The 24,213-nt window shown below is 38.3% G+C and overlaps 1 protein-coding gene across 3 annotated transcripts in view; it reads right to left on the reverse strand.

Moving 5' to 3' along the window:
- CSMD1 (CUB and Sushi multiple domains 1) overlaps positions 1-24,213 on the reverse strand; it is a 2,076,272-nt gene that overhangs the window by 256,835 nt on the left and 1,795,224 nt on the right. For all 3 annotated transcript variants that reach the window (XR_003509135.1, XM_027530260.1, XM_027530259.1), the window contains exons 27-28: positions 6,429-6,620; positions 515-653 (exon numbers count right to left, since the gene is read on the reverse strand). Coding sequence is in view for 2 of the 3 variants with exons in the window: in XM_027530260.1 (XP_027386061.1) it covers positions 515-653; positions 6,429-6,620 (331 nt within the window). In the remaining variant the exon portion in view is untranslated. The remainder of the gene's footprint in view (positions 1-514; positions 654-6,428; positions 6,621-24,213) is intronic.

The raw sequence follows: 24,213 nt of genomic DNA on the forward strand, positions 1-24,213 counted from the left end.
GTCTGACTCTTTGTGACCCCGTGGACTATAGCCCACCAGGCTCCTTTTGTCCATGGGATTTTTCAGGCAAGAATCCTGGAATGGGCTATTTCCTCCTCCAGGACTTCTTCCTGACCCGGAGATTAAACCCTCCTCTCTTGCACTAGCAGGCGGAATCTTTACCACTGAGCCACCTGGGAAGCCACAAGTATATCTAAATCACTCCTTTATTTTCTTGAATATTCTGTAAATTAAGCTCCCTCATGTGGAATACATTGCAAAAATGTGTGCAAGATAGTATTTATAAGTAATTCCTGCCACATCATGTGTATCCTAATTCAAGTAGAATATTGAAAAGCAAAACAACTGATTTCCAGGTTTGTCATCCTGCAGCCGGATGCTATCCCTTTTAGATACAAGACCTCGGGCTTCACTAGATGTGAAATTGAAAGCCCTCTGAAAGAATGAGTGCGTTCATCTCCAGGTGTGACATTTAAAGTCCTGCTACAAGGAGGGAGTCCACAAAACACAGTACCTTTTGAATATCAGGGCAATGACGAAGTCCGGGTTCACCCTCACTCTCCAGTCGCACTCCTTCCCAGGCGGGTAGGGCTGTGGGTAGTTGGGGGACAGGATGACCCCCGCGGGCCCGGTCAGGTTCCCTCCGCATGCCGCTGCCGCAGGGAGAGAAGGACATGGTCAGTAGGAGATTGTCAGAGGTTACACGCAGCATTATTAAACTGACCCAGGAGGTCTGCACATTTTTAATGTGATCATTACCAAATTTTATATACCATCCCACTTCATTTTTAAGGAGGATTATCATTGCTGGCAAATGAAATGTACATCCTATACATTCAAACTTTACCCAATTAAACTGGATAGGTTACCTGAATCCCCCACACTTCTGTCAAGTACACTATAAATATAAGGAAAAAAAAAACTTGGAGAGGGTAAACTATCCCCATTGATATCAGTTTATGGCCATGTCAATTCTTTGGTCATTTCTTGTGGTTTACAAAGAAGTCATTGCTCACTTACTCTCGGAAGTTTGCTTCAAATGGTATAATTGATCATTCACCTCCTGTTCACTTTTGTAACCCTAAGCCTAGGAGTTTTTGATCATAATAAGTATGCAGGAAATATATGATGAATAAATGAAGATTTGTTATTTCATAGATTTCTCATAGTCCTCTGCTATATGCAGGGCTTGAGGTACTGTGCCCAGATTTCAAAATGACAAAACTAACAAGATTTAGGTGATATCTAGTGACACATGATCAAGAGGAGGCTTGGCAGAAAGTTAAAACCCATAAAAATATCATTTTGTCACAGTGCTTAGTATGTTATTATCACGAAGAAGCATTTTAGATTTAATCACAAGTGTTTATATAAGTCAATGATTATGTGGTTGATCCTTGAGCCTGAAAATTTGGGGGCTATTTACATTTAGTTAGATAAGACTTCTGTTAAAGCTTCTATGCTGTGAAAGTTATTAACACTGCAAAATTGACACACACTAATTTTAGATAGATTTGTTAAAATACTAGGTTAAAGGTTTTCATACTGAATACTGTGAATTGTCACCAAGTTGTTCTAAAAAAAATAAATTACCCTGATTAATGATAATAACTTTCTTTTTTTTTAATTTTTTTTTTTTTACTTTACAATATTATATTGGTTTTTGGTATGGGGAGGGAGGTCGGAGGGGGGTTCAGGATGGGGAACACGTGTACACCCTGATTAAATTGTACTGTTCCTTCTAAACTGTATACCTTATTTCACTTCATTGATTATGTACATGTTCAGGGGAAAAAACAAGTAGAGAAGGGAATATGCTAATTACTGATAATCCCCACACAAACACACAGGGACTTTTTGTGAAAATAAGATGAAGACATACACTTTGTAATCTTCTGAGATGAATGTGTCTTTAAATACCCATTTAACATCCTGAAAACTTAACTTTCCATAAGACAAAATCTAACGAATCCCAAGACATTTTGTTATAACTTCAGTTTCATCAAAGGCAAACTCTGAATAATATCACAGGAAATATTTATAATAAATTCTTAAAGATGTACTCTCAAGAGCAATTCAATATAATTTTCTCAAAAATGATTTCAACCACATTTCCCCTAGCATGAAGTTTTATTTTAATAAATGGGGTGGAAACAATCAGCTAAGCGTGAAGAATCAGACAGGACTTAGTGACCGAACAGCAACCACAGAGTGGCTTTCGCAGGACGAGACGCCACCTCCCCGGAATCAAGTGGACCCTGACAGCGTGGAGCACCAGAGCCTGAACAAAAGAAGAGGTGGTGCTGAGGTGGGGAGGGAGGCACCTGAGGGTCTCAGGCAATGCTGCTCCGTCCAGGCTTGAAAAGAACAAACTTGGCAGATTCAGGGTACCGCGTACAAGGGTGCCACCAGCAGGAAGAGTTCAGGATGAGACCCAAATATTAATTTATAAGAAACAAAGGGAAGATCCTGTCTTATTCCCACCGGTCTCAGGGGGCATTTTCAAATGAGGTTATTTAAAGCCTTGGTGTGGAATTAAGGAGGACTATCTTGCTGGGTTTGTTCTCTATTCTGATGGGGGACTCTTTATTTTAGTCTCATCAGATTTTCATTAGCAAGCTTGCACAATATTTCGGATAGGATTAGATTCAGTATCAAATGCAATTCAGACACTCTAGAAATTCTCCAGGGGGAATGGACATAGAGATAAATCCTCAAACCCATATCAGCCAACAGGCCCTTGTTTGAAACCCTCAGGGTCACTCCTCCCGACATCCGGGATAACAAGTTCATCCACTGAGGTGTGCAGCAGTGCTCTTTAACTAGACACATCGCTACTTCTGCACCAAAACATTTCAATGTTCACACCACTAAATGGGATAAACAGTCTCAAAATAGTTTTCCCTGTAGACCAGGACAGGATGGTGCCACCAAATTAAGTGTCTGCAAACTTAGAATGCATTTTTGCTTTGCAGAGCTCTTTAGAACTTGAACTTGGACAAAAGGTATTGTGGGCTACTTGAGAAATCTGAAACCGTGGAGATGGTCGAGAGACACTTTATTCAGAATCAGGAGGTAGTGAGAATCCTGTGGTCTGGAGAATCGGTCTTTTAAGTCTCAGTAGAAAGTCCCAGTTCCAGGGGTGCCTCCATCATGGGATTCCTTTGTGAAATGAAAAGAGTGTGGCATCCAAGCAAACCGTAGGAAGGGTGAGCAGTCAATGCTGATGAACACTGGAGTAACATACGAACAGGGGAGCAGCTGAGAGATTTTATGAAAGCATGCGAGAGAAAGAGAACAGCAAATAGGAGGGAAAAATACACTAAGAATAAAATGGAAAAACGCTAGCCTGTCAATAGGAAAGAGCAAACTCAAGCGGCCAATGAGACTATGAAATTAAAAACAGTTCAATCTCACGGCTAATTTAATATGCCAATTGAACCACCAAGGAATCTTCATGTCCTGCTCATATTATGAGATTAACAAATACCATATATAGCATTTTTTTTCTGAGTCGGGGAAAATAAACAATAATACGATGGCTGATGATGATTATGGAGAAGGAAATGGCAACCCACTCCAGTACTCTTGCCTAGAAAATCCCATGAACGGAGGAGCCTGGTGTCCATGGGGTTGCAAAGAGATGATGATGAAATTGGGCAATCTTTCCGGAAAAGTTTTGAAAATTCTAGAAATAGATAAGTTTGTAGAAATATGTCATTCATAAAAAATCATGGATGTGTTCTGCAGTGGTGTTCATTTCAGCAATTTCTGTGAGAGGGAAAAGGCTGAAACACCTAACTCTGCATGGAGGAGTGATTAGCGGGATCAATATTGGTCATTATTGATCCAGAGAGCAACTCTGTAGGCAGAAATGTTAATTAGTAAAAAAATAAGTAAGGACAGTAAAAGATACTCATCCTGTACTGGTAAGTAAAAGGCATATATTACAAAACAATCATTCAGGGTGCTATCATTTAAAAATATTTAAAATATAGGTTATATATACATAAAATAACTATGACACATATGCATGTTCACATGAATAGCAGTTGCCCTTAGGTAAACAGGGGACAGTGCTTTTTCATCTTTTTTCTTAACTGTAGCTTATAAAACTTACACAAAAACATAAGGAAGAAGCAAAAAAAAAAGTAAAAATTGTCTCATATCAGCAGAACAGAATTTAGATGAGCTCCAAACCACGACCACCACTAAGGTGGACCACTATCTTACAAAAGCATTATCTCTTTTCTGAGGGAAAAATGTTCACAATGGGATGAAAAGATACTCATTTATTCCTAGATATGTGCTTTCCATTTTTGTGTTACATAATATCTATGTGTGTGGGTGGTTTTTGTTGCCAATACAATTGATATTCTATTGCCTGGGAGTGATGTTAGCTTATCCATGGAGCTGATACTCAAGAAAGATGAAGTGTTAACTGTTTTCATTGCTGAGAACCCGTTTACCTAGTCACTGACCAAAGTTAGATAACTAAGAGGCAAACTCAAAAAAGACCATAGATTAGTTGGGAAGGTGGTCAAATTTTATAATGAATTGTTCAAATGAATGTAAACCAAGAAATTAACTTCAAGAGATTAACTGGTAATCATATTGCTTCTTTATATACTCGTCCATAAGCTTGCTGCTGCTGCTGCTGCTAAGTCGCTTCAGTCGTGTCCGACTCTGTGCGACCCCATAGACGGCAGCCCAGCAGGCTCCCCCGTCCCTGGGATTCTCCAGGCAAGAACACTGGAGTGGGTTGCCATTTCCTTCTCCAATGCATGAAAGTGAAAAGTGAAAGTGAAGTCGCTCAGTCATGTTCAACTCTCAGCGACCCCATGGACTGCAGCCTATCAGGCTCCTCCATCCATAGGATTTTCCAAGCAAGAGTACTGGAGTGGGTTGCCATTGCCTTCTCCGGTCCATAAGCTTAAACTCATGCAAATTGAGGGAAAAAGTGCCTTTCCTGATTTAAAAACAGACCAATGGCTTAACATGTTGGTTGCATTTATAGGTAATTACTCCACTTTAAAAAAGGAACACGAAGAAATCTGGTGTATCTCCTGATGACTCAGCTTGAGATGAAATGTATGACAGTACTCATGAAAGTCATGAAATGTAAATACGGCGCAGAACTTTACACAAGCATGGTAGCTCTCTGACAGGCCTCCACGTGCTAAGAAGCAGAGCTGTCGATCTCATCTATCTCCAGACTCCTGCAAGCACTCTGTAATAAGTTAAGAGTTGCACATTATAGCACCATGGGACCACTGAGAATTTTTTCACTGCTGTGCATTATGACAATAGAAATCATTTTAAGTCACAAAATTCCCTCAAGGTCATCCGGTGCAAAATGGGCCATTAACTATGAGCATATGACTTCATTATCACTTCCTCTCTTTGCAGATTAATTCAATTTTATATTTTTTAAACAGATTATAAGGAAGTACAAATTACCCTGTGACTGTTCATTAAAATAATAAAGGTTTTAAAAAAATTAAGATGGGCTACCATAAATAGGTATTTATGGCAAAATAATTGAATGGACAATTTAATTGAATGAATAACTTTATAAAAAAAATATGTCTTTCCTTAAAACCATATTTGTAATAGAATAGGGGACTTCCCAGGTGGCTCAGTGGTAAAGAATCTGCCTGCTAATGCAGGAGACACAGGTTCGATCTCTGGATAGGGAAGATCCCCTGGAGGAGGGAAAGGCAACCCACTCCAGTATTGTTGCCTGGAGAACCCCAGGGACAGGGGAGCCCGGCAGGCTACAGTCCATGGGGTCACAAAGAGTTAGACACGACTGAGTGAGTGAGAATGCACAAGCAGGTATCTTGGATATTGGTTGTTCAGACTAAGGTCTGCAATACCGATTGTTTTCTTCTTAATAAGGTCAAACTGCAAAATTATAGTAAATTTCAGAAAGAAGTCTTTCCTTTTATCTGTATATTGACATAGCAGTATAATTTCTAGGTTTTAGGATTCTATTAAAATGTACTACTATTACAGAAAAATTATCTAAAAAGAGAACATATTCTTTATTGAGTAGCCTTTGCTTAAGGGCACATTTCTATATTAAAAATGAGAACAACAATGGTAGGGTTATGAATTTTCAGCCACCCAAAATTTTAAATTACAGTAACTTGATTGATCTATATTTTTATAAGATTTGTTAAGGATAGGAAATTTTAGGGAAATGTCAATTACTGTACATTAAGTAAACTACTTCCTTTATTTCACCTAATAAAATAAAGTTTAAAGGTTTATAATAAAATTTCAATGTAATCTCAGAAAACCTGAGGGTATGCAAGAAACTCTTGAGAAATACTTCTGAAGAATAATGCATTTTATAGAGCAATTTTAATGATAGCATGCACCCCTTCCCCAATTTAAAACTGCTACATTCCATTGCACAATACCTATGCATGTAGGAGGGTCTGGTTGCCAAAAGAATCGGTTATTCAGCTGCACACAGGTGATTTTAGCTTGCCCTTGGAGCTGGTACCCAGGGTCACACTGGAAGGTGATGGTGTCCCCAGGTTCTCTGCTGTCTCCGTAGCGGGTACCGTTTTGAGGCATACCCGGGTCGTTGCAGGTGGATGCGATGGATGCTGGAACAAAGGGACATCACATTAGTGACTGGAGACGTGATCCCTACACTCTTACAGATGTGGAGCCCTGTGGCTGAAGCGCCTTTGATCGGCATAATGAATCACTTGTCCACATGTGAACATTTTTTTTCCCTCAAGAATATATTCGATAACTTGCATCTTGATTATGCTTCCTTTGAACAGATGCTAGAAAAATCCTGATGAAAATTCAACCAATTATAGAAAATATTAAGGATTTATATGATGCTATGCACACACACTCATTTCCCTTTGATTTTTCTCAACAATATTTTAATGAAAATATATGCCACAATTTAAATGATTTGAGAACCCCAATCTCAAGGAAACTTGAGGAAAATAAGATAGGATACATTTTCCTTGGGTTGATGCCTTCTCATGTGACAACCAGCTAAGATGACCCAAACCCTCTTAAACTGTTTTGTCCAAAAACACCTTTAGTTCTTTAAAAATATTTTAAATTCTCCTTTAATCTAAAGAATATTTTTACTAACCTGATACTGTAGGATCAATAGATGTTTCTGTTCTCATTTCCCCCTCAATGCTGTTAACATATTACAATTTTCTGCTTTCCAGTTTTCCTACTTAATCTCACAGTCTGGAATGACTTTAAGATCATCTATCTTTGATGTCCTAACATTTCACAATATGATGTCTATGCATGAATTGCCTTATATTTCTAAGGCAATAAAAGTTTTGCAATATCATGTCTATGAATGAACCTTCTTATATTAGTCCTGCTTGGAACACATTCAAAGTTTTAAATCTGAAGATTAAGCAACTATCTTATCAAATATCAGTTCCCTCCTATTGTCTGTATTCCCCTCTTATGAACTAAAATTTGACAAATGTTTCTATCCTTCATGTCTCTTAACTTTTCATTTTTAAAAAATCTTTGTTCCATCTTCTGGGTAATTTTTTAGACCATTTTCCTATCATAATATTCTCTCCATCTGCATCAAATTTATTATACTATCATGTAGTTGAGTTTTAAACTTCCTTTCATTGTTTCTCTGCTAGCATTTTGTTCAAACATCTTTGGCCATTTATACAGTATTTTGTTCTCTACTCATAATTTTATTCACTTTTGTTTTTTACACTCTTATGGTCTGATCTGATAATGATTCCAATATCTCTGAGTCTAAGGTGCCCCTGAATTTTGATTTTGCTCTTCTATTTATGGGACTTCACTTGCAGTAATTCTTTTGAAGGTGCATTTATGCAGAGGGGATTCTCATTTGACTTTCCCATGTGCCTGGAAGAAGAGAAGCCTTCTACCTCTTTAAAATAAAGTCTCTGCTGAGGCATTTTGGACCACAGAGATGGCACAAATTCATTTATAAGCTAGTCTGAAACCTGCTTGTGGTTGTGAGTTCTCTGTCCCTGTGTCTATTTCTATACCTGTGTCTATATCTGTATCTGTCCATCCATCTGTCTATCTGTCTTTACCATCTAACTTTTCTCCCTTGTAGTGACAGCAGACCTCTCTTTGGAGTTCTGCTGCTGCTGCTGCTAAGTTGCTTCAGTCGTGTCCAACTCTGTGCGACCCCATAGATGGCAGCCCACCAGGCTCCCCCATCCCTGGGATTCTCCAGGCAAGAACACTGGAGTGGGTTGCCATTTCCTTCTTGGAGTTCTAGCAGTGTGTAAGCGGATCTGATTATATTTCCAATATTGAAAAGCTCTCAGATGTTTCTTCCTATCTTTTCAGCCCACAGACTCTCAGAAATGAAATTCAGTCTCACTAGGGTCCTACTGACAGATGCTTTCAGGGGAAAGTAAAGTGAGAAAGTCACCCAGTCGTGTTCAACTTTTTGCAGCCCCATGGACTATAGCCCACCAGGCTCCTCTGTCCATAGAATTCTCCAAACAAGAGCACTGGAGTGGGTTGCCATTCCCTTCTCCAGGGGATTTTCCTGACCTAGAGATTGAACCTGGGTCTGCTCCCAGGACAAAGCCAACCCCTTAATTTCATGGCCTTTCTGCATCTCACATTACTTTGGTGACTCTGAGGATCCCTTACTGTCCTGCAGTTTCAGTGATACATTTTAAAAAGCTAAACTTAATCATGTCCAACACCTTTGGCATATTTTTAGTGGCTATGTTTCCAGAGAACTTACTTTACTGTCATACTGGGCCTTGCAGACCCTCCATTTCAGTTCTGCCTTAATCTCACTGCACGAAGCCTGGCTTATCATGCCTGTCATCATTGCCATTGTAATTATTAGTGTTTTGAGTAGGGGAGTTTTACTTGAAGGAGCGTTCTCAATAAGTATCAAAAAAGAGTAAGTTTTTCAATGGAAAGAGAGCAGGAAATGCTGAGTCAGAGCCACTGAGGAAGATTCTTTCAGTTTCCACTCTCATCAGCTGCAAAGATCAGCAGGCAAGGCAGAAGGCAAGCACATCTCCCTGAAAGAAGACCAGTTCAGCAGTGGAATGCGGAATGGACCTGAGGACACAAAGCTTCTAGTTAGGATGCCAGGAGTGTCACACCCGTAACCCACAACTCTTTACAATAGAGAAGAGCAGTTAGAGAATTCAAGCACCAGAATCATAGCCCATTGTGGCCATCACCTAGGCAACACAATGGTGCTTCCACGGAACTAGTATTTTACAAATGATCAGTCTTGAGTTTACTATTTGAGCAACTGAAGGATCTAAGATCTAACCATGTTCTATTGTTGCTGAGATTTCTCTGGGCTTCAGGAAAAAAAATAAGCAAATCTTGTTGTACATTTTCAATCTTGTCCATTGGACTGAATTTCACATCTCCGAAAGAAACTTCATTCTTTATTCAAGCAAGTGGTCACATGGATGATTACATACTCATTTCCAAATGAGAATTAATTTAATATAGCATTAAAATAATTTAAAAATAAATACTTAGTATTAAAAGCTAATTGTCTATTAAGCAAAGAGATCAAACCAGTCAATTCCTAATGGAAATCAACCCTGAATATTCATTGGAAAGACTGGTGCTGAAGCTGAAGCTCCAATACTTTGGCCAACTGATGTGAAGAGCTGACTCACTGAAAAAGACCCTGATGATGGAGAAGATTGTAGGCAGGAGGAGAAGGGTCAATAGAGGAGATAGTTGGATGGCTTCATCGACTCAATGGACATGAGTTTTAAGCAAACTCCAGGAGATACCAAAGTACAGGGAAGCCTGGCATGCTGTAGTCCATGGGGTTGCAAAGAGTCAGACATGACTTGGCTGACATGCCAAGGCATAACTTGGCAACAACAGCTCTTAGTAAATATCCATAGTAATACTTCTATGATAAATAAGTACATAGTACTAAAATAATTTAAAAATAAATCTTTAGAAAAAAAGCCAAGGAGATCATCGATGAGTCTCATTGTAATTTTTTAAGAGATATGCTTTTATTACTTCTCTTTCCAAATTTTTATTCAATATTCATTAAAGCAAAAGCACATTACTCAGTGAAGAAGCTTTACACAAAGATGCACACAGATTTTGTACATAAGAAGAATTTCAAAAGACACATGAGTTTACAAGACAAGTGTTCTGCAGAACACTTTTCTGTAGGTTATTAATAGGTGTCTGGTCTAATAAGACTAACAAATACCACATCCTCCAACTCTCTCTTGTAGGTCTCCATTGTATATCAGGGATTAAAGGCTCAGAGAATAAAGAAACTTAAAAAAATAATTTAATACAGTGTATTCTAAATAAATGTAGTTATAGAGCATGTTTTTTCCATAGACTTATTCAAATCCTCCCAAATAAAGATCCACAGAATATCAGTATATAAAACAGTGGCTTGCACTAAGGGTTATATATCCTTTAATGGGATGAAATTTAATTCAGTTTTGAAAGAGTTTTCTACTTCTAAAGCAAATTTTCACTCTGAATATCTGTAATAATAATCATAGATAGCATGGCATTAAAAATTTATGTACTCATGTAGTTCATATTGTATGAACTATAGCATCTATATACTCAACTGGAAAATCAATAAAAGGCATGAAAAAACATAAATACAGCATCTACATAATTAGCTAAACTTATGCCAATTACATGAAAATGTGACTTGTAGTAAAATAGTTCTACACATGGCCTTAGTTGGGGGCGAGGGGATGTTCTTCATATGGCTTGTGTATGTTTAAAGACTGAGATTTCCAATCATGATGGTTTAGCTGAATTGAACCCCAAACTCTTACTCTTCCCTTTTAGAATTACAAAATAAAAATTAAAAGTTCCTAGGTTACTCCAGATTGGATTAAAAATAAAAAACCAAAAAACAATGAGATTACATGAAGAAAAAACAAACAATTTAAAACAATGCACCGGGGAATATATTGGCTGGGTTGTTTTTTTTTTTTTAATAAACACCATTTTATTTCCCCCCAGTTACACACTGTGGAAAAATGCTTTCTGGTAATGACAATAAAGCTTATTTGGAGACTAATATGAGAGCCTCCAACCAATGATGTTTCTTTGGGGTCAGAAATTTCTTTTCCACCTTCAGGGTCACACAGGGTCATGGATGTGACACGTGCTCATTTCCTTTTCACGACTGTATTCTTTTATGTGCCGTACGTCTGCTTCTTTCACTCAATTTTGTCTTAAATATTTTTTTTCTTCAAACAGGATTTTAATGACTGAATCTTCCCAGTTTTTTCTTCCATAAAAAGGAAAACAATAGTTTTAGTTGCAGCAGTCTTACCCTCCTATCACCTGAGAAGAAGAAGATGCTATTCCTGAGGTGTATACATGGTGTTTTTCAATTTCCCCAGGCAGGGGTTCTCTAGAATGTTTCAAGTCATACAGAATCTTCCACAAGCCTAGTGGGATCTAAGAGATATCTCCACTCCTTGCCCCCTGAATCTAGAGCCACTCCAATAGGCTTGAGTGACCCGAACCTGTGCTTCACTTAGCATAAAAGCCAGGGACCTGACATTTTGTTTGTACAAGGCAGCAATGATGATGTAGAACTACTGAATCATGAGAAATACAGTGGACTCAAATTTATTCCCAATTGGTTAAAGTCATTTTTGATACTGGAGACTGTATAGAATATATGCATTCAAAAATAATTTGCAAGGTTGTGTTCTCTTTCTATCCTAACTAAAAAAATTGAGCATTTGGACCATGTCTTGTTAAATGTGTCAAGTCCTCTTGCCTTTTTTTTTTTACTTTCTAATTTGCTTTTTTTTTTGTTTTTAATTTAAATTTATTTATTTTACTTAGAGGCTAATTACTTTACAATATTGTATTGGTTTTGCCATACATCAACATGAATGTTCATCACAGCATTGTTTACAATAGCCAGGACATGGAAACAACCTAGCTGTCCATCAGCAGATGAATGGATAAGAAAGCTGTGGTACATATACACAATGGAGTATTACTCAGCTTTTTTTTTTAAATTTAAACATCACTTAAAAGTATATTTACTGACTGGTAAATATTGCTTCATTCACAAAGCAAAGTCTGCTTTGTGTACATTTATTATCTCAAAATTCCCTTTCATAACGTACCAGAGAGAATGCTCACCACTGGTTATTCATTCACAGAAGCAAAGTCTGCTTTGTGTACATTTATTATCTTAAAATTCCCTTTCGTAACGTACCAGAGAGCATGCTCACCACATACATGGAAAAGCACACGGTGACACCAGTGTGCTTCTCATCAGAGGCAGACATATTCTAATCTTCAGATCTTAACCTGTGCATGAAGAGCGCCTGTTCTTGGGTTAAGAAAGTTGAATGAATTCTTTGTGCAAGTGTCAGGTTACCATTTTCTCTGAAAAGTTGCTCTTTGGGTTAGATCATGGCACAGAAAATCTCCTTCTGGAGGGCCACTGACTGTGTTTGACAGGATAAACATGAGCTGGCCACCAGAACTCCATCAAGCATGCATTAGTGCTTCAGCGGCTGGAAAAGGTTTGAAAACACACAGGAAAGAGGAACCTCAATTCATCTAATGCAGTGTTTCCACTCAATCCCAGGCTCCACATTAAAGAAAGAAGGTGGGTCCAAATTCTACCAAGGTCCACTAATTTGATCTACATTCTTCCTCTCCCTCCTGACAACATCAAAGAGCTTCAGGAACTGGAGACACAGAGTTTTCTAAGATCTTCCAAGGTTAAGAACAGAAGTGATGGCTGCTCAAAGTGATGGATGCACATTTCACAGATCCTTCCCCCTGGATTTCAAAAGTAACACACGGCACTGGGGAAATAGCCAGCCTTGATGCAAGCCTCACATCTTCCACAGAAGTTAATTCATGGTTGATCACAGCTTTAAATACAGAATGTAAAACCATGAAACTTCCAGAAAAATGTCTAGGAGAAAAATCTTGAGGATTTAGGGCTAGGCAAGGACATGGCAACAACAGCACCATCTATAAAAGCAAAAATTAATAAACTAAACTTCAAAATTAAAAACTTTTTTCCCCAAAAAGACTTTGTTAAGAAGATGGATAGACAATATGAAGACCAAGAAAAGCAGTTTAAAATTCACATATCTGACAAAAGACTAGTATCTAAAACATATCAAGAATTCTGAAGATGCAAAAAAATAAAAGGAAAACATGAAAATATTCAACCAGAAAATGAACAAAAGACATGGAAAAACATGTCACTGAAGAGAATGTACAGATAGCAAATAAATATGTAATAAGATGTTCAAGATCACCGGCCATTCAGGAATTGCAAAGAGATATCACTACACACCTCTTAGTGCATCTAATTATATCATATAAGCATACAACATACCTATTAGTGCAGCTAATTATATCATATAAAAAGACAACATCAAATACTGGGTGAGGATACAGAGAAAAGGAGTCACTTATACATTGTTCGTAGAAATGTAAAACGGTACAGGCCCTCTGGACAATCATTTGGCCATTAAAATCTAAACATTCTGTTGCCATTCGGCCAAGAAATTACACTTCTGTACATTTATCCTGGATAAATGGAAACTTAGGTTCACACAAAAACTTGTACATGAATGTTTATGGCAGCTCCGTTCATAATGGTCCCAAGCTAGAAACAAGCTAAATGTCCTTCAGTGAGTGAATGATTAAACAAGCTGGTACCTCCAGTCAATGGAATATCACTCAGCCACATAAAGGGATGAACCCAAGGCACACATTGCAGCCCCAGTGAATCTCCTCAGCACTAAACTGAGAGAAAAAGTCAGTCCTGAGAGACTACAGCCTACACGATTCCTTTCATATGATGTTCTGGGAACGGCAGAGTTATGGAAATGGAGGGCACATTAGAGGTTGCCTGGAGGCAGCAGGAGGGCAGTGGGTGGCTGAAAGGACATCCTGAGGAACCTTTGGGTGATAGATGTTCCGCCTGTTGACTGGCCATTGTTGACAGCCTGGCTGTGATGTGTACGCTAGTTCTGCAGGTTACCACTTGGGAGGAACTTCTTAAGGGTCCACAGGATCTGTTTTACTTCTTACATGGGCATGTGAATTTATAAGTACTTTTAAATAAAAAGTTTAAATTATATAGGGACTTCCTTGGTGGTCCAGTGGTTAAGAATTTGCCTTCTAATGCAGGGATCATGGGTTCGATCCCTGGTCAGGGAACTAAGATTCCATATGCCACAGGGCAACTAATCCTGAATGCTCTAGAGCCTATGGGCCAAAACTAGAGGGCCTGCATACTGCAACAAGAGAAAAGACCATGCGCTGCAATAAATACCAGTGCAGAAAAGAAAAAAAAGATTTATATATATATATATATATATAAGCTTTTTTATATGGATATATACACACACATGCATGTGTATATGCCTGAATTGTAGTATTCACTTGAATCATATAAAATGAATACAAATCATTTTATATTTAAAATTATTTTTGTGTAGGTATATGTGTGTATGTCATTAGCTGCTCAGTCATGTCTGACTCTTTGCAACCCCATGGACTGTAGCCCACCAGGCTCCTCTGTTCATGGGATTCTCCAGGCAAGAATACTGGAGTGGGTTGCCATGGCTGCCTCCAGGGGTTCCCAACCCAGGGATTGAACCTGAGTCTCCCACATTGCAAGCGGATTCTTTACCCAGTGAGCCACCAAGGAAGTTCCATGTAGGTATATACTCATGTTTAATTTCAAAACTTGAAGGGATGAAGAGTTAGGAGTCAGTATAGGAATTGTGTATTTCTGCATACTTCTTCATGACAGGAAGCAATGTGGGCTTCAGGATTGTGAAATTATGGGTGGATACTGGCAAATCTGAAGTTGCAGACTATATATTGCCAGTTTAACCAGTTCCTGGGGTTAATGACTATTTCAGAATTTTTTAAAAATATACTAAATCAAGCAAAAGTCCTTTCAAGTACACAATTACTACTTACTGAGAGGCTTCATTAATGCTATTACTGTGAGCCACAGGCAAGGAAAATAAATTTAAGGCCAAGATTCTTCAGATGGAATCACTGACTCGATGGACATGAGTTTGATCAAGCTCTGAGAGTTGGTGATGGACAGTGAAACCTGGTGTGCTGCAGTCCATGGGGTCGCAAAGAGTTGGACATGACTGAGCAACTGAATTGAACTGGTTCTTCAGATAGATACCTTGAAACCTCAGAATGCATGAAAGATTTTACTTTGTCAGTGAAAGCACAGGTATTAAAACACTTGACAGAAAGGGTAACATTATTATAAGAAAACATTAAATACCTTTTATGATCTGCTACTCAAATGTCCTCTGTAACAATGTTTCAAAAGTGGAACATTTGCTTTCATGGTCTTTGTACTGAATAAGCACTTAATAGCTATGAAAATATGTCATTAAAGTAGACTATCAAATGTAAGTGTAAATTGAATCCTACAATTAAAAAAAAAAAAACTTCAACATGCAACAGAAATAAATCAATCACTTTGATTTTCCACAATGCAGAATGTGAATTCCATTAAAGCAAAAAAGCCCAAGTCCCATATTTCATGCTAATTAAATCAAAATATAATAATCCAAGAGCTATTTATATTGCAGCTATTAAACTAGATGATAAATCCCCCTACACTACAGATTTTCATTTTCAAACTCAGAAGTCACTTTCTCATAACAATTGACCTTGTACCATTTCTGCTGCTTTTAGTAGGGTCTGAGTCCACTACGTTTATATTATAACATTGGCTATTTTTTAATTATGCAAGCCCCATCACGACGACAAGGCAGTGATCCACAAAGAGGTCACTGGTCATAGCAAGCATCCTTTTTCAACAACACAGGAGATGACTTTACACATGGACATCACCAAATGGTCAATACTGAGACAAAACTGATTACATTCTTTGTAGCCAAAGATAAAAGTGAAAAAGCCGGCTTAAAACTCAACATTCAAAAAACTAAGATCACGACATCTGGTCCCATCACTGCATGGCAAATAGATGAGGAAACAATGGAAACAGTGAGAGACTTTATTTTCTTGGGCTCCAGAATCACTGCATATGCTGACTGCAGCCATGAAATCAAAAGACACTTGCTCCTTGGAAGAAAAGCTATGACCAACCTAGAGAGCGTATTAAAAAGCAGATACAGGGGGAGGAGCCAAGATGGCGGAGGAGTAGGACGGGGAGAACACTTTCTCCCCCACAAATTCATCAAAAGAGCATTTAAACGTCGAGTAAATTCCACAAAACAACTTCTGAATGCCGGCAGAGGACATCAGGCACCCAGAAAAGCAACCCAACTCTTCGAAAGGAGGTAGGAAAAAATATTAAAAACAAAAAAAAAGAGACAAAAGAGGGAGGGACGGAGTTCCGTCCCGGGAAGGGAATCTTAAAAAGAGAGAAGTTTCCGAACATCAGGAAACCTTCTCACTGCCGAATCTGTGCCGAGCTTTGGAAGCACAGAGGGCAACATAACAGGGAGAAGAAATAAATAAACAATTTAAAACTCACAGATTGCGAGCCCTACAGTAACTCCCCCAGCAGAGAAGCAGCGCAGACGCCTGCATCCGCCATTAGCAAGCCGGGGCTGGGCAGGGAGGCGCGGCGTGGGCTGCATCGCTGAGAGTAAGAATCTGGCCTGAATACCCTGAGCGCTATCTGAGCGAAATAATTTGGGCTAGCAAACCAGACTGTGGGATACCTACCACGCGAAAAGCCAGCCCTAACCTAAGACCGCCAGGCCCGCGCACGAAACAAAGGACTGAACAGAGATAGCCGGCTGCAGACCTTCCCCCTCCGGTGACAGGCAGCCAGAGCCGGAAGTGGGCAATCGCAGCCCCAGAGAGACATTATCTATAAAATTGTAAGCAGGCTTCTTTGCTAACTAAAACTTCTTGGGGGTCTGGACGGTCAACATCTGCCTGAGAAGGTGCGCCGGTTTTACATCCAGATAACCGAGTGGCGGGGAGGCGATAAGTCGCAGCATTGGCGCTCGCCCGGGAAGAGCAAATTGGCGCTCGGACCTGGGAAGAGCACACAACGCAGGCCCAACTGAGTCTGTGCCTCTGAGGACTACCCGAGTGCCTGAACCTGAGCGGCTTGGACCTGGGAGGTGCATGCAGCCCAGGGCCAGCCTCGGATTGTTCCCGGCGGAACAACCTAGAGTCCGAGCAGTGTGGACAGGGAGGCTACACGCGCCGTGAGCGGGGGCAGACCCAGGGTGGCTGAGGCACTGCGAGCCCACGCCAGTGTTATTTGTTTGCAGCATCCCTCCCTTCCTCCCCACAGCGCGACTGAACAAGTAAGCCTAAAAAAAAAAAAAAAAAAAAGTGTCCTCCACCATGCCCTTTGAGTCAGGGCGGAAACCAGATACTGAAGAGACTAGCAAACAGAAGAAGATATAACAGAGGGAAACGCCTTGGAAGCTACAGGCAATAGATCAAAACCCTGTGGTTACTACGGACTACACAGGAAGGGGCCTATAGATCTTGAGAAATATAAATCTGACCAAGGAACTAGCCAAAAATGAACTGAACCCACAACACCCACAAAAAAAAAAACAAAAAAGTCCTAGATATATTTTTATTATTTTTACGATCATTCTTTCTTTTTTTTTTTTTAATTAAAAAAAAAAAATTTTAAGTCCTCTATTGTTCCTTTAATTTTCACTTTTATAACCTATTACTTTGCAAAAAAAAAAAAAAGACCCTATTTTTTTCTTCTTCAGCAAACTTCATATATATATATTTTATAATTTTTTGACCTTGGTTTTTTTTTTTTTTTTTTTTTTGGTCTTTGTTTTTTCTTCTTTTCTTTAACATTGTATTTTTGAAATTCCAAACTCTACTCTAGATTTTTAATTTTCGCTTTTTGGTATATGTTATCAATTTTGTACCTATAGTTTTTTTTTATATAATTTCTGTGACTTTTTTTTTTTTTTTTCTTCTTCTCTGTTTCTTTCTCTTCTTCTTTTATATAACATTGTATATCTGAAATTCCAAACTTTACTCTAGATTTTTAATTTATGCTTTTTGGTATTTGATATCAATTTTGTACCTGTATTTTCTTTATAACTTTTGTGACATTGTTTGTATTTGTTTGTTTGTTTTCTCTCTTTATTTTTCTTCTTCTTCTTCTTTTTTTTTTTTTTTTAAACATTGTATTTTTGAAATTCCAAACTCTACTCTAGATTTTTAATTTTTGCTTTCTGGTATTAGTTATCAATTTTGTACCTGTACTTTCTTTATAATTTTCGCGACCTTGTTTGTTTTTGTTTGTTCGTTTTTTCTCTCTTTCTTTTCCTTCTTCTTTTCTTTAACATCGTATTTTTGAAATTCCAAACTCTACTCTAGATTTTTAATTTTTGCTTTTATGTATTTGTTACCAATTTTGTACCTTTAAGGACCCAATCTTCAGGACCCATTTTTCACTAGGGAGTGAGATTACTGGCTTGACTGCTCTCTCTCCCTTTGGACCCTCCTTTTTCTCCACCAGGTCGCCTGTGTCTCCTCCCTAACCCCTCTCTACTCTACCCAACTCTGTGAATTTCTGTGTGTTCCAGACGGTGGAGAACACTTAGGGAACTGATTACTGGCTGGATCTGTCTCCCTCCTTTTCATTCCCCCCTTTTATCCTTCTGGCCACCTCAGTTACCTTCCTCCTTCTCTTCTCTGTATAACCCCGTGAACATCTCTGAGTGGTCCAGTTGTGGAGTGCACATAAGGAAGTGACTACTGGCTAGCCCACTCTCTCCACTATTGATTCACCTCATCTCATTTGGGTCACCTCTAACTCCCTCCCCCCTCTTCTCTTCTCCATGTAACCCTGTGAACCTCTCTGAGTGACCCTCACTGTAGAGAAACTTATCATCTTTAATGTAGATGTTTTATCAATGGTGTTATATAGAAGGAGAAGTTTTGAAACTACTGTAAAAATAAGACCGATAATCGGAAGCAGGAGACTTAAGTCCAAACCCTGACTCCAGGGAACTCCTGACTCCAAGGAACATTCATTGACAGGAGCTCATCAAATGCCTCCATACCGACACTGAAACCAAGCACCACACAAGGGCCAATAAGTTCCAGGGCAAGACATACCAAGCAAATTCTCCAGCAACAAAGGAACACAGCCCTGAGCTTCAAGATACAGGCTGCCCAAAGTCACCCCAAAACCATAGACATCTCATAACTCATTACTGGACATTTCATTGCACTCCAGAGAGAAGAAATACAGCTCCACCCACCAGAACACCGACACAAGCTTCCCTAACCAGGAAACCTTGACAAGCCACCTGTACAAACCCACACACAGTGAGGAAAAGCCACAATAAAGAGAACTCCACAGACTGCCAGAATACAGAAAGGACACCCCAAACTCAGCAATTTAAACAAGATGAAGAGACAGAGGAATACTCAGCAGATAAAGGAACAGGATAAATGCCCACCAAACCAAACAAAAGAGGAAGAGATAGGGAATCTACCTGATAAAGAATTCCGAATAATGATAGTGAAATTGATCCAAAATCTTGAAACTAAAATGGAATCACAGATAAATAGCCTGGAGACAAGGATTGAGAAGATGCAAGAAAGGTTTAACAAGGACCTAGAAGAAATAAAAAAGAGTCAATATATAATGAATAATGCAATAAGTGAAATTAAAAACACTCTGGAGGCAACAAATAGTAGAATAACAGAGGCAGAAGACAGGATTAGTGAATTAGAAGATAGAATAGTAGAAATAAATGAATCAGAGAGGATAAAAGAAAAACGAATTAAAAGAAATGAGGACAATCTCAGAGACCTCCAGGACAATATTAAACGCTACAACATTCGAATCATAGGGATTCCAGAAGAAGAAGACAAAAAGAAAGACCATGAGAAAATACTTGAGGAGATAATAGTGGAAAACTTCCCTAAAATGGGGAAGGAAATAATCACCCAAGTCCAAGAAACCCAGAGAGTACCAAACAGGATAAACCCAAGGAGAAACACCCCAAGACACATATTAATCAAATTAACAAAGATCAAACACAAAGAACAAATATTAAAAGCAGCAAGGGAAAAACAACAAATAACACACAAGGGAATTCCCATAAGGATAACAGCTGATCTTTCAATAGAAACTCTTCAAGCCAGGAGGGAATGGCAAGACATACTTAAAATGATGAAAGAAAATAACCTACAGCCCAGATTATTGTACCCAGCAAGGATCTCATTCAAGTATGAAGGAGAAATCAAAAGCTTTTCAGACAAGCAAAAGCTGAGAGAATTCTGCACCACCAAACCAGCTCTCCAACAAATACTAAAGGATATTCTCTAGACAGGAAACACAAAAACGGTGTATAAACTCGAACCCAAAACAATAAAGTAAATGGCAACGGGAACATACTTATCAGTAATTACCTTAAATGTAAATGGGTTGAATGCCCCAACCAAAAGACAAAGACTGGCTGAATGGATACAAAAACAAGACCCCTACATATGTTGTCTACAAGAGACCCACCTCAAAACAGGGGACACATACAGACTGAAAGTGAAGGGCTGGAAAAAGATTTTCCATGCAAATAGGGACCAAAAGAAAGCAGGAGTAGCAATACTCATATCAGATAAAATAGACTTTAAAACAAAGGCTGTGAAAAGAGACAAAGAAGGTCACTACATAATGATCAAAGGATCAATCCAAGAAGAAGATATAACAATTATAAATATATATGCACCCAACACGGGAGCACCACAGTACGTAAGACAAATGCTAACAAGTATGAAAGGAGAAATTAACAATAACACAGTAATAGTGGGAGACTTTAATACCCCACTTACACCTATGGATAGATCAACTAAACAGAAAATTAACAAGGAAACACAAACGTTAAACGATACAATAGACCAGTTAGACCTAATTGATATCTATAGGTCATTTCATCCCAAAACAATGAATTTCACCTTTTTCTCAAGCGCACATGGAACCTTCTCCAGGATAGATCACATGCTGGGCCATAAAGCTAGCCTTGGTAAATTCAAAAAAATAGAAATCATTCCAAGCATTTTTTCTGACCACAATGCAGTAAGATTAGATCTCAATTACAGGAGAAAAACTATTAAAAATTCCAACATATGGAGGCTGAACAACACGCTGCTGAATAACCAACAAATCACAGAAGAAATCAAAAAATAAATCAAAATTTGCATAGAAACGAATGAAAATGAAAACACAACAACCCAAAACCTGTGGGACACGGTAAAAGCAGTCCTAAGGGGAAAGTTCATAGCAATACAGGCACACCTCAAGAAACAAGAAAAAAGTCAAATAAATAACCTAACTCTACACCTAAAGCAACTAGAAAAGGAAGAAATGAAGAACCCCAGGGTTAGTAGAAGGAAAGAAATCTTAAAAATTAGAGCAGAAATAAATGCAAAAGAAACAAAAGAGACCATAGCAAAAATCAACAAAACCAAAAGCTGGTTCTTTGAAAGGATAAATAAAATTGACAAACCATTAGCCAGACTCATCAAGAAACAAAGGGAGAAAAATCAAATCAACAAAATTAGAAACGAAAATGGAGAGATCACAACAGACAACACAGAAATACAAAGGATCATAAGAGACTACTATCAACAATTATATGCCAATAAAATGGACAACGTGGAAGAAATGGACAAATTCTTAGAAAAGTACAACTTTCCAAAACTGGACCAGGAAGAAATAGAAAATCTTAACAGACCCATCACAAGCATGGAAATTGAAACTGTAATCAAAAATCTTCCAGCAAACAAAAGCTCCGGTCCAGACGGCTTCACAGCTGAATTCTACCAAAAATTTAGAGAAGAGCTGACACCTATCCTGCTCAAACTCTTCCAGAAAATTGCAGAGGAAGGTAAACTTCCAAACTCATTCTATGAGGCCACCATCACCCTAATACCAAAAACTGACAAAGATCCCACAAAAAAAGAAAACTACAGGCCAATATCACTGATGAACATAGATGCAAAAATCCTTAACAAAATTCTAGCAATCAGAATCCAACAACACATTAAAAAGATCATACACCATGATCAAGTGGGCTTTATCCCAGGGATGCAAGGATTCTTCAATATCCGCAAATCAATCAATGTAATACACCACATTAACAAATTGAAAAATAAAAACCATATGATTATCTCAATAGATGCAGAGAAAGCCTTTGACAAAATTCAACATCCATTTATGATAAAAACTCTCCAGAAAGCAGGAATAGAAGGAACATACCTCAACATAATAAAAGCTATATATGACAAACCCACAGCAAACATTATCCTCAATGGTGAAAAATTGAAAGCATTTCCTCTAAAGTCAGGAACAAGACAAGGGTGCCCACTTTCACCATTACTATTCAACATAGTTTTGGAAGTTTTGGCCACAGCAATCAGAGCAGAAAAAGAAATAAAAGGAATCCAAATTGGAAAAGAAGAAGTAAAACTCTCACTATTTGCAGATGACATGATCCTCTACATAGAAAACCCTAAAGAATCCACCAGAAAATTACTAGAAATAATCAATGACTACAGTAAAGTTGCAGGATATAAAATCAACACACAGAAATCCCTTGCATTCCTATACACTAATAATGAGAAAACAGAAAGAGAAATTAAGGAAACAATTCCATTCACCATTGCAACGGAAAGAATAAAATACTTAGGAATATATCTACCTAAAGAAACTAAAGACCTATATATAGAAAACTATAAAACACTGGTGAAAGAAATCAAAGAGGACACTAATAGATGGAGAAATATACCATGTTCATGGATTGGAAGAATCAATATAGTGAAAATGAGTATACTACCCAAAGCAATTTATAGATTCAACGCAATCCCTATCAAGCTACCAACAGTATTCTTCACAGAGCTAGAACAAATAATTTCACAATTTGTATGGAAATACAAAAAACCTCGAATAGCCAAAGCGATCTTGAGAAAGAAGAATGGAACTGGAGGAATCAACCTACCTGACTTCAGGCTCTACTACAAAGCCACAGTTATCAAGACAGTATGGTACTGGCACAAAGACAGAAATATTGATCAATGGAATAAAATAGAAAGCCCAGAGATAAATCCACGCACATATGGACACCTTATCTTCGACAAAGGAGGCAAGAATATACAATGGATTAAAGACAATCTCTTTAACAAGTGGTGCTGGGAAATCTGGTCAACCACTTGTAAAAGAATGAAACTGGACCACTTTCTAACACCATACACAAAAATAAACTCAAAATGGATTAAAGATCTAAACGTAAGACCAGAAACTATAAAACTCCTAGAGGAGAACATAGGCAAAACACTCTCCGACATACATCACAGCAGGATCCTCTATGACCCACCTCCCAGAATATTGGAAATAAAAGCAAAAATAAACAAATGGGACCTAATTAACCTTAAAAGCTTCTGCACATCAAAGGAAACTATTAGCAAGGTGAAAAGACAGCCTTCAGAATGGGAGAAAATAATAGCAAATGAAGCAACGGACAAACAACTAATCTCAAAAATATACAAGCAACTCCTACAGCTCAACTCCAGAAAAATAAACGACCCAATCAAAAAATGGGCCAAAGAACTAAATAGACATTTCTCCAAAAAAGACATACAGATGGCTAACAAACACATGAAAAGATGCTCAACATCACTCATTATCAGAGAAATGCAAATCAAAACCACTATGAGGTACCATTTCACACCAGTCAGAATGGCTGCGATCCAAAAGTCTACAAATAATAAATGCTGGAGAGGGTGTGGAGAAAAGGGAACCCTTTTACACTGTTGGTGGGAATGCAAACTAGTACAGCCACTATGGAGAACAGTGTGGAGATTCCTTAAAAAACTGGAAATAGAACTGCCTTATGATCCAGCAACCCCACTGCTGGGCATACACACTGAGGAAACCAGAAGGGAAAGAGACACGTGTACCCCAATGTTCATCGCAGCACTGTTTATAATAGCCAAGACATGGAAGCAACCTAGATGTCCATCAGCAGATGAATGGATAAGAAAGCTGTGGTACATATACACAATGGAGTATTACTCAGCCATTAAAAAGAATACATTTGAATCAGTTCTAATTAGGTGGATGAAACTGGAGCCTATTATACAGAGTGAAGTAAGCCAGAAGGAAAAACATAAATACAGTATACTAACGCATATATATGGAATTTAGAAAGA

This window comes from Bos indicus x Bos taurus, chromosome 27, assembly GCF_003369695.1.
Source record: "Bos indicus x Bos taurus breed Angus x Brahman F1 hybrid chromosome 27, Bos_hybrid_MaternalHap_v2.0, whole genome shotgun sequence".
Classification (NCBI taxonomy): Eukaryota; Metazoa; Chordata; class Mammalia; order Artiodactyla; family Bovidae; genus Bos; species Bos indicus x Bos taurus.